Source organism: Apaloderma vittatum, unplaced genomic scaffold (assembly GCF_000703405.1).
Source record: "Apaloderma vittatum isolate BGI_N311 unplaced genomic scaffold, ASM70340v1 scaffold3311, whole genome shotgun sequence".
NCBI classification, from domain to species: domain Eukaryota; kingdom Metazoa; phylum Chordata; class Aves; order Trogoniformes; family Trogonidae; genus Apaloderma; species Apaloderma vittatum.
In genome coordinates this window covers 156,228-171,162 of record NW_009699444.1, presented here as the reverse complement: position 1 = coordinate 171,162, position 14,935 = coordinate 156,228, and the positions used below count along the sequence as shown (strand labels likewise).

Sequence of the window (14,935 nt, the reverse complement as noted above, 5' to 3'; positions counted from 1 at the left end):
GTTACACACTGGAGAAGACACCTACTGCAGTTTACAACGCCATCAGTACAGCTAGGTCTTAATTTTTATGGAGTTGGGATGGGTAGGTTGGTAAATGTAACATCCCTGGGGAGTCAATAGGAAGGGCTGAAGCAAGCCTGCTGCTAGCAATTGCCTGCTTTGACACATATGAAAGTAATTTAACTTTTTGAAAGAGAGACAGCTTACTGCCCTTTTGTTTCTCTGAAGACAACTGCAAATCATCTAACATGTAACATTTTCTATGGCTGAAAAAAAAAAAGGAAATAAAACAATGACCTCTTTTAGCTAGTCGTGCAGAGCCCTTTTGGGGAGCGGAGCAGGGACCTTCCTGCAGAACCGCTGGGCTTGCCCCTGAGCTCCGCGAGGCAGAGCCGGTGCCGACACAACGAACGCCCTTCCAGGGCGCAGGGTGCCGGTGCCCCCCGCTCGGCAGCACTGGCCGTTCGCGTGGGGAAAGCTGCTCAAAACCCAGCTGGGAGTCGGACTTGCAGAGCTGCAGCAGCACGGGCACGAGGGAAACCAAACTGGGCCACAGGCACCGAGAGAAACCAGAACTAACTTTTAGCATCTGTTCTCACAAAGGGGCAAGCACCCCCTGTGCCATCTCCTATAGCTTACGCTCCTTAGCTAAAGTCGTTTTAACTAGGAGGAAGAAAGCACAACACATTGTTTCACCTTGGCGCTTCCTTGAGTGCCAACGTGAAACGTCTTGTCCAGCTCTGCTGCCTCGTGTCCTTCCTCTCCCTGGAGGGATTCGCTCCCCGGGACAGGGCTTGGCCACAGGAGAAACACACACACACGCCATGCAAGAAATAAAAGAGAATAGATACTGTACCAAAGGGCAGCGCACACTCGCCCCATCCAGGCCTGGTAAACCTGGCTCCCTTTTGCTGCCTGCAATGCTACGATCTCCCTGTTTGAAAAAATAACTGCTTGTTGAGAATGATAAAGGACACGGGAGTTACTCAGACAGATGCCCGTGTTTCAGTGGAGGAGGATGGGTCCAGAACTGTACATCTCTATTTCTGATGACGCAGCAAGTAGGCAGAGTGGTTTTATGGCAGGCAGTTCACAGACACGTAGAGTCTGTCATCTGGAAAAGATCTTCTATACATAAGCCAGAGATTCACGTTTGTAACAGCACAGGGAAATAGATGTGGGTTAAATCATCCAGCATGTCGAGGGAGGAGAGGTGATCCATCAGGAGCAAAAAAGTTAATTGCAGCTCACATTCAATCTCCAAGCAAAATAAACCATATTGACTGAAGGTGCTTTTTGCTGGTACAGTGGAGTTACGTGACAGCTTATATTACCATAGCTGAGCTGGCAGGGCAAGAAAAGGTCACATATTTAGAAAAGAAATGGGGCTTTTTGAGCATGTTGTGAGGTGCAGCTGAACTAGGTGCTAACAGCTACATTTAAGTAGTTCAAGTTCAATAATTGATATGAACCACTCATTCTGCAGCCTCAGAGCATTTTAGGGAAGGCATCGCTCTGGTTTTAGTCTTGATATGAAAAAGAGTAATGAAAAGGAAGTAAATTTTACTAGGCCAGATAACTTCTTACAAACCAGTAGAGATTTGTTTTTATTTCTCTGGACATTATCAAAGGTATGAGGGGTTCTGGAAGTGGACTTGGGAGATCCACCTTCCTCAGGCTCAGACACCCGGGAGGTTTCTGGGAAAGCTGCTCTGCGTACAGGCTGCCCCAAGAAGGGACAGATCTGAGCCATGAGCTGCTGGTCTCGGGCAGAGAAGCACGAGGAGGTCTCTTCTCCCAGCAGCACTTCTTGGCAGCCTGGGGAGCTCCAGCTCATACAACACTTATCTTTGGCAGTACTGAGATGCTATCAGCTCCGACCCACTTCCTCACACCGGAGAGCTAGAGCCCTCGCTTGGTTTGCAGATACAAAGGGACAGAGCTGATCCTGTGCTCAGATCACCTCCCATCCACTGCATCGAGTTACTCTCCGATTCCAAATGTACTCGGAAGCCAGGCCGGCAGCTTCACCAGGGCACGCTATCTCCCAAAGAGCGTGACTGAAGTCCATTGTTCCTGACTACAATAAGAAGGTCTTGACAAAAAGATTCTTATTTTTACTGCTGTGGCTCGCTCCCATCTGGCCAGTGAGGAGCCCTTACAGCGAGCAGTGAGCTTCCAGCAGCGCAGATAAAACAGACCATTAAGAAAAGTGAGAAAACAATAACCATCTGCTCTGATTTACTGCAAAATAACAAACTACTAAATCCTCCCTCTCTCTCCCTGCCTGCAAAGCTGCGTCTCCTTTTCAGTCCCGGCAACGCACGCTTAGGAGGAGTGAAAAAAAAGACGTACCACGGGACAAGGCTGATCCAGTCCGGGAGGGCCTGGTTCCCCCTTCTGCCCTTTGGCTCCTTTTCTCCCTGGTATTCCTCGCTCGCCCTGTTGGCACAACAGGAAAATATCAGGAACAGGAGGGGAAACACCTTGGCGTTAAGTCGCACAGCACTTGCAGAGCTCCCACGCTTCACCTCGAGTAGGGGTATTTGCACTAGTGTAACCTCAGCTGACTAAATCACTGTGAGAATCTTCAGTTAACGCGGGGTGGAGATATTTTAATAGATAATTTTATAACAGAATGACTAAACGACCGGTTTCTGATAGAAACCAGATTGGTATCTGGCAGTAAGGGGGAGGATCAGCTTCCAGCCGCTGCCCCGTTATTTAAGGATCCCTGTAACAAAACCTTTGACCCAGATGCATTTTCGAGGTCTAGAAACCAAAACTGGCAATTCTTTGCAACCTGGAGCTGTCGGGCTCCTCCAGTTGCCCATGATGGTTTTGCTGGAACAGGGGACAGGCTTGCAGAAAGCACTTCCAAGCAGGTAGGAATTAACTGCTTGTTCTGCCCTGCGCTGGGATCATGCCCATACACCACAGAAAAAGCCTTACAAAAGCGAGCTGAGAAACACTGCCAGGCTGGAGAGGGAACCAGCGCCCAGGACAAGCATCGCTGCCTCCCAAAAAGAGCAGCTATTCCTGCCCCACAAACATCTCTACAGCCATAACCCACTCACCTTCTCGCCTCTTTCACTTCTTTCTCCTTTCTCTCCTCTGAGACCTGGGAAACCCTATCACAACAATTTTTAGCAGGGGGAAAAAAAAAAGTTTGTAAGTTTAGCGTGCAAACATCCCAGCATGTCAATTCAACATAAGCAATCTCCAGTGATCAACCTGTCCTTCCATGATGAGGAACAGGCCATTTTCTTCCTATTGATTTGGTGTATCAGCAATTTCTTGGGAAAGCTAGTGCTCTACCATACCCCAGTAACATTATACCTATTAGATGTTGTCATTTCACTGAATCCAATACAGATATTTTCAATTAGAATGCCCTGTGGCATCTTCTGCCGAGCAGTTACTGAACTGGCCTGAATTAAGCTCGTTCCATCGTTCCAGAGGCACCAGGTTTAAGGGAGAATAGTCTGTATAGTATTAGCTTCAAATTTTTCTGACAAGATCAGGCAGTTTGATGGCCTTTACATGTGTGTTGTCCATGATTCTACACATCACAATTAACGTTTTCCATACTCACATCCAATCCTGGTTCCCCTGGCTTTCCCTGCAGTTATAAAAATAAAAATTAAGACATGTCACATCGAGTTTGGTCTTGCAGATAAACTTATATCCAGTTGGTGAAATGTGGTACTGGCAGCATGGGCTCGCCCAGGAGTCCCTGGGGTTTGAGGGGAGCCACACACCGGGCCAGCGCCGGTAGGCTTAGCTCTGCAGTTTTTACAGCCCTTGTTTAAAATTACACCACAAGATCACCGCTCCTTTCCCACACCAACAATTACCTTCTCTCCTTTGGTACCGGGTAAACCGATGAGGCCTGGAGCACCCGGGAGACCCTTAAAGAGAAAAGAAACAAGCCGTTGGGATAGTTGCGGTAAGGCGGGTTTCTGTCAAGGGTTGCAAACGAGACACGGGAAAACAACTCACAGCAGGTCCAGTATCACCGTGGTCTCCTTTCTCACCGCTGTCACCTTTTTCTCCTTTTGCACCATCCAAGCCCTGCATAAATGAAACGGCGTCAGCCAAGACAACGTGGCAGCTCTGCCCAGGACAGCCACCCCACACCCCCACCACCGCATCCTACCACATCTCTGGGATGCTTATGCTCGCACTGCTGTCGATATTTTCCTCTTGACCAGGAAATATATATGAAAATAGTTAAAAGTAAAGGTTTAAGCCTGCAGGTTTGGAAACCCTGCTGTGCATGTGCCACCAGCCCTCGGGATTCCATGCTGGAGGAGGATTTCAGATTGTAAATGTGTTTGGAAGGGAACACGGCTTGTTTTCCTAAACACCAACTGCTGAACTGCACAACCGAGGGATGTGTTGTCACAAACAGTGACAAGAAAAGTGAGTCCCCAGAGCTGACAGGCCTTTGTGAGCCAGTGTAAATAACGCACTGGCAGCCTGGAAACAGTGGGTGACATTTAATTTATTGACTTACTTTAGGCCCCTGGATTCCTGGAGGACCCTGCAGGAAAGACAATGGCGCATTTGCAAACCAGAATTTAAAAAACAGACCCTAAAGTTTGTTTCCCAAACCATTTCTTGCTCCAATTATGGACTGACAACGGCCTAGAATTTCTTTTCAAGACAGGTGGTGGTTTATTTGGTTCTCTGACATCAAATCAGGACAAAGAGGAACCGAGAAGGACCACTTTGCGTGACACACGGCAACAGAGCTCTGCGAGACCTTTAGTGAAGCAAGTAGCACAGGCTCTGGAGGGCCACCACGACCCTCCGAGCTCAGGCTGGGGACACTTCCCAAGTTTTAAGAGCTGCCTGGTTATGAAGTGTGATCTCCCAAGGTGCATCTTGGATGCATCAGAGGCATCTTGAGTTTTCTGATGCCCTTGACAGCTCTTCAGCCTTTTTGAACATCATCAGTACCAAACGCCTCCGATATCTGCGTCAAAATGCTTTGTGTGTTCATCACCGTCCGCATCCTCTCCCACTGCAGCTAACGGCAAAATACTTACACAGCTTGGGCAAACTTGTGGGCATGCAGACACCATCATGGTGAGGAACGGGTTCCTCCATCCCACAAGGCTTTATCTTTTCCCCACCCCAGGGAACAACTTGGCTATTTGCAAAATGTGCTGCAGACGCTGATATACTCCCCTAAATCAGGTGCTTCCATCTCTCCAAAGACAGCACACAACGCTCTAGCTCTTCCCTGATTTTTTTTTTAGTCCCAGATTCACAGCAGCCCACGACGAGCAAACCACCCTTGTCCTTAACTAATCACACGTGATAACAAATCTGCAGCAGTGCTCAGCTGCACAAGACGCTTTCCAGAGTCCTACCATAGGGCCGGGTAATCCAGGGGGTCCAGGCTCAGGTATGATCTGCAGAAAAGAATTAAAGGGCACATTAATGGGGCTGGGCTCAGGGAGAAGACAACCTGGGAATGGAAATCTCACATGGCCCAAAATCATAATTTAATGGCTTGAATCAAAATATCTGACAATCAAAGAGTTGCTTATAGTGTTTACACAAATAAATTAATCTTAATAAGTACATGAATCAAGCTAGCCTCTGAAATGAGAGGTGTGGCCAAGGCTACCCAGTGTATTTGATGGATGCAAAATGAACAAAATGAAAAATGATGCAATTTTTTTTTTTTTGCACAGACCAGAGGGAAAACAGCCTATTTGATTAAAAAAACCCAAACAACAGAACAAAATTAGAGCTCTCTTATCATTAGTAAAGAACTATCAAACCCTACCACTCCTTTCTTTTTAAGCAAAAGGTGTGAATAAGGAAAAAAAGGATGCAGAAATCCTGTAAAGTTGGAAGGAGCCCATTAAGTTTTTAAAACAAAATGTAATTAACAAAAGCAGCATCCAGTATCTCAAACATCAGTGTAAAATCTAAAGTGACTTTGTGGTGCCGACCATGCAACGCGTTCTTCCTTAACAAATAAACCCCCATTTAGATGCATCTGGAAACTCTTGTAGAAGACAGTTGAGTTTTGCTCCCTTTCACTATGCTGATGGAAACGGGACTGGTGCCTCCCACCTGGACCCCCCGACGTCGCCTGACCCCGCGTCACCGAAGAGGCTTTATCGTGCCAGCATCTTACGTGATTATTCTGCAAACACGGTGACCCAGTGTCTCCTTTTTCTCCTTTGTCTCCTTTTGGCCCCTCTGCTCCCTAAAAGATAAAAATGTTACACCAGGGTGGGTGCATCTTCCAGGAAAGCAAAAATGAGAGAAAAATACATTCGTCTTCTGCTAAACTCCAGCCTTGACTCAAGAAAGCTCATCTTTATCCCCAGGAGACTTAGAGAAAAGATTTTCTCCTCCTTGCTGCTGGCTTAGATCACCTTTCTCAATAAGCTGTTAACACAGAAAATTCAAAGCTCCCGCATCCTCCAGCTCTGCGGCGGTGCAAGGTGGACAGGCCATTGCTTAACTCAGCAAACCCGGCTGTGTTCTGAGCGTTTGCAGAAATCAATACGTTGAAGAACCAAGCAGATGTACAGGGACAGAAAGAGGGACGTACCGGTGGACCCGATAAGCCCATTTCTCCCATCTCTCCTTTTGGTCCTGCGATGCCAACACTGCCCTGGTCACCCTTCGCTCCTTTGGGACCCTGGAAGTTTACAGAAAACGTCTTAATTAGGAGAAAACTGTTACCCCTCAAAAAACCCCACCCCAGCCATTTCTGCCTTTACGCTGGTTTTCTCCATATGGCAACACGAGTTCAAGGAAATCTGATTAAACATTAAAACTTACATATGCCAATTTTGTGGGTGCAGCAGAATTTGGCTGGGCCATAGCAGGGCTTGCAGCCATTTAGGGTTGGCAAGGTTTATTACAAAATTTGAGACAGTGTCTGACAAACCACTTGTAAAAGGAGCCCCTTTAGCTTGGCAGATGGGGCCATGAGCAGCATCTGCGCACTCATGGCTGAGCACGGGGCCACGGGCAAAGGGTGATTAATTCAAAGAGATGCAGCTGAACATTACAGGGCACAGCTTGCTCTTGGCAGGCTGAGATTTGCTTTTCACAGCAATACCTCTCACAAACCCACAAGTAAATTCCTTTTTAACTCAGCTTCTGCAAGGTCTCGCTCACCTTTTCACCATCCAGTCCAGGTGGACCCGGCAAACCCAGCTCTCCCTAAAGTGACACAAAGAAAGGGGAGCCCATAGTAAATTAAATCTGGACGTCATCGCGGAAGAGCATTTTGCAAATCAATGAGTTACTCATGTATCAACCCCTGTGGTTGTGGGTTTGGCATTGCCAGGCTCAGGAGCAGCAGCAAGGAGCTTTCGGTGCTGTGCCAGCATTATCAGCTCATATGAATTTGGGCAGGACAGAGACTCTGAGAGGCACTGATATCCTGCCTGTTGTTCCAAGAGACTCTTTTCTGCAGGTTAAATTATTCTCTTATAGAAAATACGGGTGACTCTAGGTCACTGACTGTTGCTTGTGAAGTGGGAGGACAGAGCAGTCCTGCTCGGACAGCAAGGGCACACGGGGAGAGCGGGACGGGGGGTGGCTCAGCACAGCTTTTGGGATCACCGGCCCCTCCTCGCAACTACTTCTCCCATTTACTTTTGCCTCCTGCCACATGCAACGAGGAAATCTTGGAGAGGCTGGGATTTCACCCATCAGGTGTAGGACTGGGAGCAGGTTCACTCCTGGGACAGCATCCTCTGGATGAGGCTGGACACCGCAGAGAGGTCAACACAACTTTGGCTTTTGTGTGAAAGTCTCCTTTTTCAGTCTGAGAAAGCGTCAAACAGCATCTCCTTTATCGCACATAGTCTGAAGCCCCACAGCCAGCCATCTCCTGCCGTATTTTGGCTTGGGAGACACGTCTACATGGAGGGCTGCTACCAACCACCTCACTCTCTAGGAAACACCATCTGCACGGCAGAGGTTGGGCTCACCTTGGGACCTGGAGCACCCTGGGGGCCTGGTGGCCCTGGTGGACCTGGCGAACCCTGAAACACAGCAAAGAACACGAGCACAAGCATGACTAATACGAACATGGCCACTATCCTCATGCTGCTGGGGATGAGCTGGGAGCAGCTCCCAACCACGACCAACAACAGACACTCGTGTGACCGGGTTTGCCCAAACACCACGATGAGCTCAGCTGACCCAAAGCGACCTGAGTGCCCCCTCCGGCACAGGGGATGCTCATGCAAAAGAAAACACGACCAGAGTACGTGTGTTTAAGAGACAAAAAAGCCTTTAGCCAGAGGTGCGGCCCCAGATGTGGTCTCTTTTTGCTTTCTCCTTGCTCCAGCCAGCCAGCCTGGGGAGAAGCACCCTGCTGGAAACAGCGACAACCGACTGGGGAGGTGAAATTAAAGAGGGGAAACGAAGGAGTGTGCATGAGTACTGGCAGCAGGAAAACCTCGCATGCTTAAATAAACTATTTTTCCTGGGCACTGCTGGGTGCAGAGAGCGTGAACTGCCTTGCAATTCATACTGTGCACCTTGTGAATTAAACTGCAAAACTCATTGTGTCTCTCAGCTGAAAATCAAAACAGTATCATATCCTCAAGCATTTTTTTTTCCACGACTGCACACTCAAAAGCTGTTCCATTTAATCACACTGAAAGCCATGTAAAGACACCCCTTTCCAAAGCTCTGTCCATAAGACAGGTCAGTCCGCAAACACTCAAAACAGCCAAATAAACCAGAAAATGACAAAGTTAGCGAGGTTCAGTGACGTGCCCCTCATTGATCTCCACAAGCAGCACACAGGAGAGGGTCTGGGCCCAGGAGATGAAGTCTCCAGACGTTTGACGGAGCCTCTCCAACCACCGCATTCCACAAACTGCTCACAAACTGCATGCCGTGCAGACAGCTGGCAAACAGTAATTACCATCACTTTGTGTATCCCTGCAGCCTGTTATTAGGATTAGAACAATTAGGATTGTTCTCATACATATCTGTAATTAAGTATTTATTCTGTTCAGCTTCTTTCACCTTAATGAAGGTGGCAGGGCGCTGCTCAGGTGGGCAAGTACCATCTCCCTCCCTCCTACAGCCCAACAACTGCTTGCAGAGGATGTCCAAATGAACCCCACCGCTCTGCACCGTGCCCTGGGAGTAATGCCTGTGGCCGGCAGCGTTTAAGCTGTAATTTGGCTGCTCACGCTCCTTGCATCAGGTGTTTATATGTCACAGGTTGCTTTTACCTGCAGAACAATAGCTCACATCCCACGGCCTGATCCCATGAGCCTGAATTCGCAGCCTCAAGTTTTGCCCCAGCTTTTGCCGGTACATCCAATTTTTTGCTGGTACATCCATTTTTTTCCTGGTATATCCTCAAGCCCCCAGATGCAATAAACTCTTCCCTCCTGGTAAGCTCTGTGCCGAGACTGGGATCTCAGGAAGGAGAAGTAGGATGGGGACAGACAGACACAGTGCCACAACGTCACCGTGACAGAATTCAGCGGATTTTCAGTCCTTTCCCGCTAACCTGCAGGAATCAGCATGGCCTCAGTGCGGGGCTTACCTTGAGGGCATCCAGGATCCGGCCATCGTAGTCGATCACGACGGTATCGCCTTGTTCCCCTTTCAGGCCAGGTGGACCCTGCAACCAGCGATGAACCTCATTTAGTTTTTGCAGCATCTGAGAAGCAGGTGGTATGAAAGCAAAGACCTGACACCCAGGTGTCTGAGGATTATCACCTTACGAACACCACTGACTGAATCAGTTCCTAGCCTGACTGCTGTAACTGCCACCCAACCAAACCTCCAAAGGGCAGGAATTTGTGTAATAGAGAAGGGCATAGAAATCCTCACTTGATTGCCCGTACTCACAGCTTCCTTCTTGCAAAATAAGGGTCACAGAGTGGTCATGCTGGTAAGAAAATTGGACTTGACTGCATTTCCCAGGGTTATCTCCTGTGGCAGTGTCTGGTACCTACATAACGATTTGTTTAAATATGCACCATCTCTGTTTTCTAGCACTGAACTGATCCTGAAACAATTCAACCATGTACAAAGCAGAAAGAGGTGGTGGGGAACAGGTTAATGCAAGTACAGGACTCCAATCTGAAAAAGCAAAACCCTGAACATCCATACCCGGGGTCCGATGGAGCCAATTCCTCCCTTCTCACCAGGTTCACCCTGAAAATCAAAATCACATTTTTGGTTCAAAGAGACCAAGGGTATTTATCTTAAAATTACTTTAACTACACGAGATGCCAAGATATGTTTTAGATTAAGAAAAAGTATGGCACCAACAAGGAACTGCTGTCAGCAAAAAAAAATTTATTAGATTTGACTTCAGAGCAAGTATATTTTGGAAAAAAATAACTTTAGTGGGGGCTAGTTGTCAGTAAGATGTCTCACAGCAGAGGGAGTGGAGTGGCCCACACGGGACTGAGCTCTTGGTAATGGACACAGAGAAATGCACCTTTTGCCTTACCCATGGAAACCCAAAATGAAAAAAATGGTATAAATGCAAAGACCCTCCTTAGGAAAACTCAACTCAGCAGATGCCAGGGGGAACACACCAGCACTGCTACTATGGGTTTTGGAAAAAAAATAAAAAATGGCTAAAGGTCACCTCAGCCCACATTTCTTCTTCATAAACTGTTTCCCGCCCAGCAAGGAGCCATGGCTGTTAGACGTAGAAAACACAACTAGATACAGATTCTGCTAAATAAGAAGCAGCTGAGGGGGAGATTAAGAGCCCACAAATGCTGCCCATCTCTCATCCTCACCACTTAACATATCACGTCTGACCGCATTTCTTGGCGGTGACGAAGGTCAGTGCTCGGGTCTTTGGGGCGATACCACTGCTATCGACACGTCGGATGGAAACGTCACCAAAGGTTTAGCTCTCTTGGGGGAGAAGAGGCAACGCAATGAAAAACATGCGAGGAGAAAATTTGAAAAACTCTTGACTCGCATCGAGCTTTCACTAAATTACCAGGAAAAGATAAAATACTTCTGAAGTGTTTTAAGTAGGAAGTATTTTATGAAGGCTCGTTTTGTGAGTGTTTTAGACAGCAAAGGCCTCAAGCAGCTGTTCAGCTGACACCTGCTGCCCCAGCAGTGCCCTCAGCTCCCTGGCTAATGCACTTGGATTTACCTTGGGTCCTGGCAAACCTTCTGTGCCGTTCTCTCCCTTGGGACCCACGCTCCCTTTTTCTCCCTGAAAACAAAGAGACTTGTGACAAATCCTGTACATGTAGGAAGGAGGACAGATTTCTTCAGGTTATAATTTTCTTGCTCCATCTTTACTTGTACATACACAAGTGAGCAAAGCTCTGCTTTTAGCTTGAAGTGCGTCCCGTTGCCTGGATACCAAAGGGGAGCTTTGGAGATAAAAATGAAGCTTTCAGGCTTCACAGTTTGGCTGTGGGTGGTACCTTCAGCCTGAAACTTCACCCCAAAACCACAGCACCTGGAGAAAGCTCCCGCGGAGAGCCTGCTGCACCCTGATCAGGGCAGTGCAAATCCACAGCCCCAACCCCAGCTCTGGGCCAGCCCCAGCAACACTCTCCAATTTAATTCAGCAAGAGGAGCCTCAGAAAGGCAATTCTCTGCTGTAGTCAACAGGTCATGTTTGCAAACTACTTCTGGGCAGAGTGGCCACAGCAGAGGGGTAGGTTATGCTTCTCTTTCTCTTTTTTTTTTTTTTTTTTTTTTTCCACATCAGGGCAGAAATGTGCTTCCCAGCCTGCCCCAGCTGTGACACTGTGCCACGAAACCAGACGGCAAAAGATGCTGCCAAGCACACACCTTAGATAGACACAGAGCAGAACATACCTTAGGGCCCATAAGTCCTGGTTCTCCAGGGATCCCATCATCGCCCTGATGAAATAAAATGTAAAAAGTGAAATACAAAGAGCTTCTACACAGTTATTAGGATCCGACACATCATTTGACCCCGCTGAGCGTTGCACAGACCTGAGACGCACTCAAGTTTGCAGGAGGCCAGGGGAAAACTGCAGTAAGGAGTTCAGGAGGCTCCAGTGTGGTCCCCTGCTCCCACCCAGCTCTGCCTCTGCCTCCCTTGCTCCTGGGGAGGTAGATGAGCATCTCCCAAAATCTACCTACAGCAGGCCCTGGGGAAGGTGCTCTCCCACCTTTAATAAAAATTAGATATTTAAATCCATTTAGGCTTTTTTTTGTTCCAAAGACCTCCTGCAAGCTGCCACCCATCCTCATGGACTTGTCACAAGCCACCAGCACAACCACCCCTGAGGAGGAGATTTTCTTGTTTCACTTGTCATGCTTCGTTTTTGTCCTGGAGTAAAACCACTCCGTGGGTGCTGAAGAGGTTAATTTTACTCGGTTAAGACCACAGGTTCTCTGTCAGTCTCTGGCAATGGTTTCCCTAGTCGAGCACCAAGCAAATCAAAGTTACCTTTTTCCCTGGGATGCCAGGCTCGCCCTTCAAACAGCAACAGACAGAGGAGAAAGAAGTTTAGGGAAATAACAAAAAGTAAGACCAACTGTACGGTCAAAATTAATTGCGAAATTAAAATGCTTGGCTTCTGTTGCTTTATTCCCCCCCAAAATGCAAGCAAGTACATTCCCACAGCACAAGAGCTTCGAGCCTCCTGTGGCTCCCTGCACCCCCATTTCAAGGTTTTAACACGAGGGCTGTGACATGGAGCAGGTGACACATTCAGACGTTTGCAGCTCCAAATGAACAGCTGACAACGATACCCTAGAAATTTTGTATCTAATATATACAGATGAGTGCAAGTCCAGTGCAAAATACCTATGTTCATTCCCTGCCTCCCCACCCCTTACACAACAGTATTTCAAGAATTCATATTAAAGTGAAACAGATAAGAAATCCCTCCTTGCCCACCTTTGGTCCTGGAGGTCCCCTTGCACCCTGTTGAATGCAAGAGTAGTTGGTATAGTTGTTTGACAGTAAAGTGTAACACAATAAAAACACGTCCAAGAGAACTTTAATTTCCATGAAAAAAAGAAATAAAAAAAAGAGACACGTGCCAACTTTTCATCTTCGCTTACAAATATGGCCCTAAGTTCTCTGTGCTCCCAGGAAGTAACAAATATTCTCTCATGGCTTGTGGATTTTGTAAGCACTTTTTAATCCAACTTAGACCTTAGCGAACTGGAGCTACAATGCCAGGGTGGGAGGCTGAAGAGGGGTAGAAATGGGGATACAGGGGCAACACATCCCTCCAAAGGAGCCAAGGGTGCCAAGATTGGCCACTTTTCTCCCCAGGGCACAGGTATCTCTAGACAAATATTCATTTTACAGCACCCATAATTTCCCACTTTTTTTTTTTTTTTTTTGCCTCCATAAGCAAAGACACAAACCGCTCGCTGCAGCGAGCTGAAGGGTGAGCTGAGGGGGCTCGGACGTGTCTGGGCAATACTCACCACGAGGCCATCCTCTCCTGGCTCGCCTTTGAAACCCTGCGAAAATAAAAAAAGGGTCAACATTGACACTACTACCTCTCATTCTCCAAAATGCTCAGCAATAATTAGAATGTTCAGCAGCATTACATTTTAATTGACTTTTTTTTTGTTGTTAATTAAAGAAATTGTCAGGGATCTGCATATTTGCAACAAGTTGTCTGAAGGCTACAGATTGGGCAAGACACCTCCTCCGGGCTCTCCGAGTTACAACCAGCACCTGCAAATGCACGCTCCAGCTCTTTGCTCCAAAACTAAAGATAGAAGGTTCCCTCCTGCTCCCTCAATCCCGTGTCCCAAAGCTTTGCTGTCTGAGCATCCACCAGAGCCCAACCACCGGCTCGGGCTGAGGACCCAGCGCTTGGGGTGGCAGCACCAGGGAAGGGAATATCCTTCACCCTCCTCTCCCCCGCTGGAGTGGGAACCGCCCAGCATGTGCTCGCTGCGCATCTCCCGTCCTTACAGGGGGCCCCGAAGGTCCTCTTGGGCCATCTTTTCCCGTGTCACCAGGAGGCCCCCGGGCACCTGGGGGTCCTGGTGGACCAGGGGGGCCAGTGGCTCCATCTCGACCTTGATCGCCCTGGAAGAAGTTCACACAGACATGATGAGATGAAGCGGTGGCGGCAAAGGGTGGCTGCGGGGTGCCCACGACACATGCATTGCATCCCTGGGCCATCAGCACCCTGGCCTCTGCTGTCCCAGAGGTATTTAACTACAGCTTCCAACTGGGAAGGCTGAAAGCGAGCTCACAGCTAATTCACACCCTTTGGGTCTTGTTCCTTAGCAAGGATTTCGCTCGATGGGCTTCTGATGAGGCTTTATCTCATTAAGCCCTTGCGTAGCGACTGCATGGAAACCCCCAATTTGACAGGACCCAGAAATAACCCAGATCCAATAACATGCCAGCACAGAGCATGCACACACTTCCATAGATTAGCAGATCACACCAAAAAACAACCCCCCAAAAAAAAAAGGAGGGAAAAAAAGTAGTAGTGCTCAGTAATACCCTTTAAATACAGCCAAGGTCATATATTAACATCCAACGGAGCTCACACCCAGCATTGCTTGGACACAAAGGGAAAAGCAGCAGCTCTATCTTCATGTGACGTGAAGGTTTGGTGGGTGCCAGCTCCAGAGGGGAGCACCCGTGGGACTTCACCCCTCGGTTACCAGCTCCCGACCCGCCGGGACCCAGCCCCGGGGCTGTGACCGGGAACATCCATGCGGCTGCACAATAGAAAACCTCACGGAAAGGCCACCTCGTAAATCTTTTAGCAACATCTGGAAGGGTTACCACTGAGGCAGTACGAGGACTGGATTTAATATGTGGTCCACCCTCAAAATCAAGAAGTGTGGGATTTTCAGAAGTCCTTAAGTGACTTAGCAGCACAAACCCCACGGCCTTTCAACAAGAACTGTGCTCCTAAATCACTTGCACAGCTTTTAAAAAAACAACCCTGTTGCAAAGGCTGAA

The 14,935-nt window shown here is 48.1% G+C and overlaps 1 protein-coding gene across 1 annotated transcript in view; it reads right to left on the bottom strand.

Moving 5' to 3' along the window:
- Positions 1-2,117: 2,117 nt before the first annotated feature.
- Positions 2,118-14,935, bottom strand: part of LOC104280642 (collagen alpha-1(XXIII) chain-like) — a 165,137-nt gene continuing 152,319 nt past the window's right edge. The window contains 20 exon segments of the mRNA XM_009878355.1: positions 2,118-2,297; positions 2,299-2,442; positions 3,078-3,131; positions 3,596-3,622; positions 3,858-3,911; positions 4,003-4,074; positions 4,520-4,546; positions 5,382-5,423; positions 6,161-6,232; positions 6,584-6,673; positions 7,159-7,203; positions 7,980-8,033; positions 9,563-9,640; positions 10,135-10,179; positions 11,150-11,212; positions 11,830-11,874; positions 12,431-12,457; positions 12,884-12,910; positions 13,426-13,461; positions 13,925-14,041. Of these exon segments, the coding sequence (XP_009876657.1) occupies positions 2,118-2,297; positions 2,299-2,442; positions 3,078-3,131; positions 3,596-3,622; positions 3,858-3,911; positions 4,003-4,074; positions 4,520-4,546; positions 5,382-5,423; positions 6,161-6,232; positions 6,584-6,673; positions 7,159-7,203; positions 7,980-8,033; positions 9,563-9,640; positions 10,135-10,179; positions 11,150-11,212; positions 11,830-11,874; positions 12,431-12,457; positions 12,884-12,910; positions 13,426-13,461; positions 13,925-14,041 (1,299 nt within the window).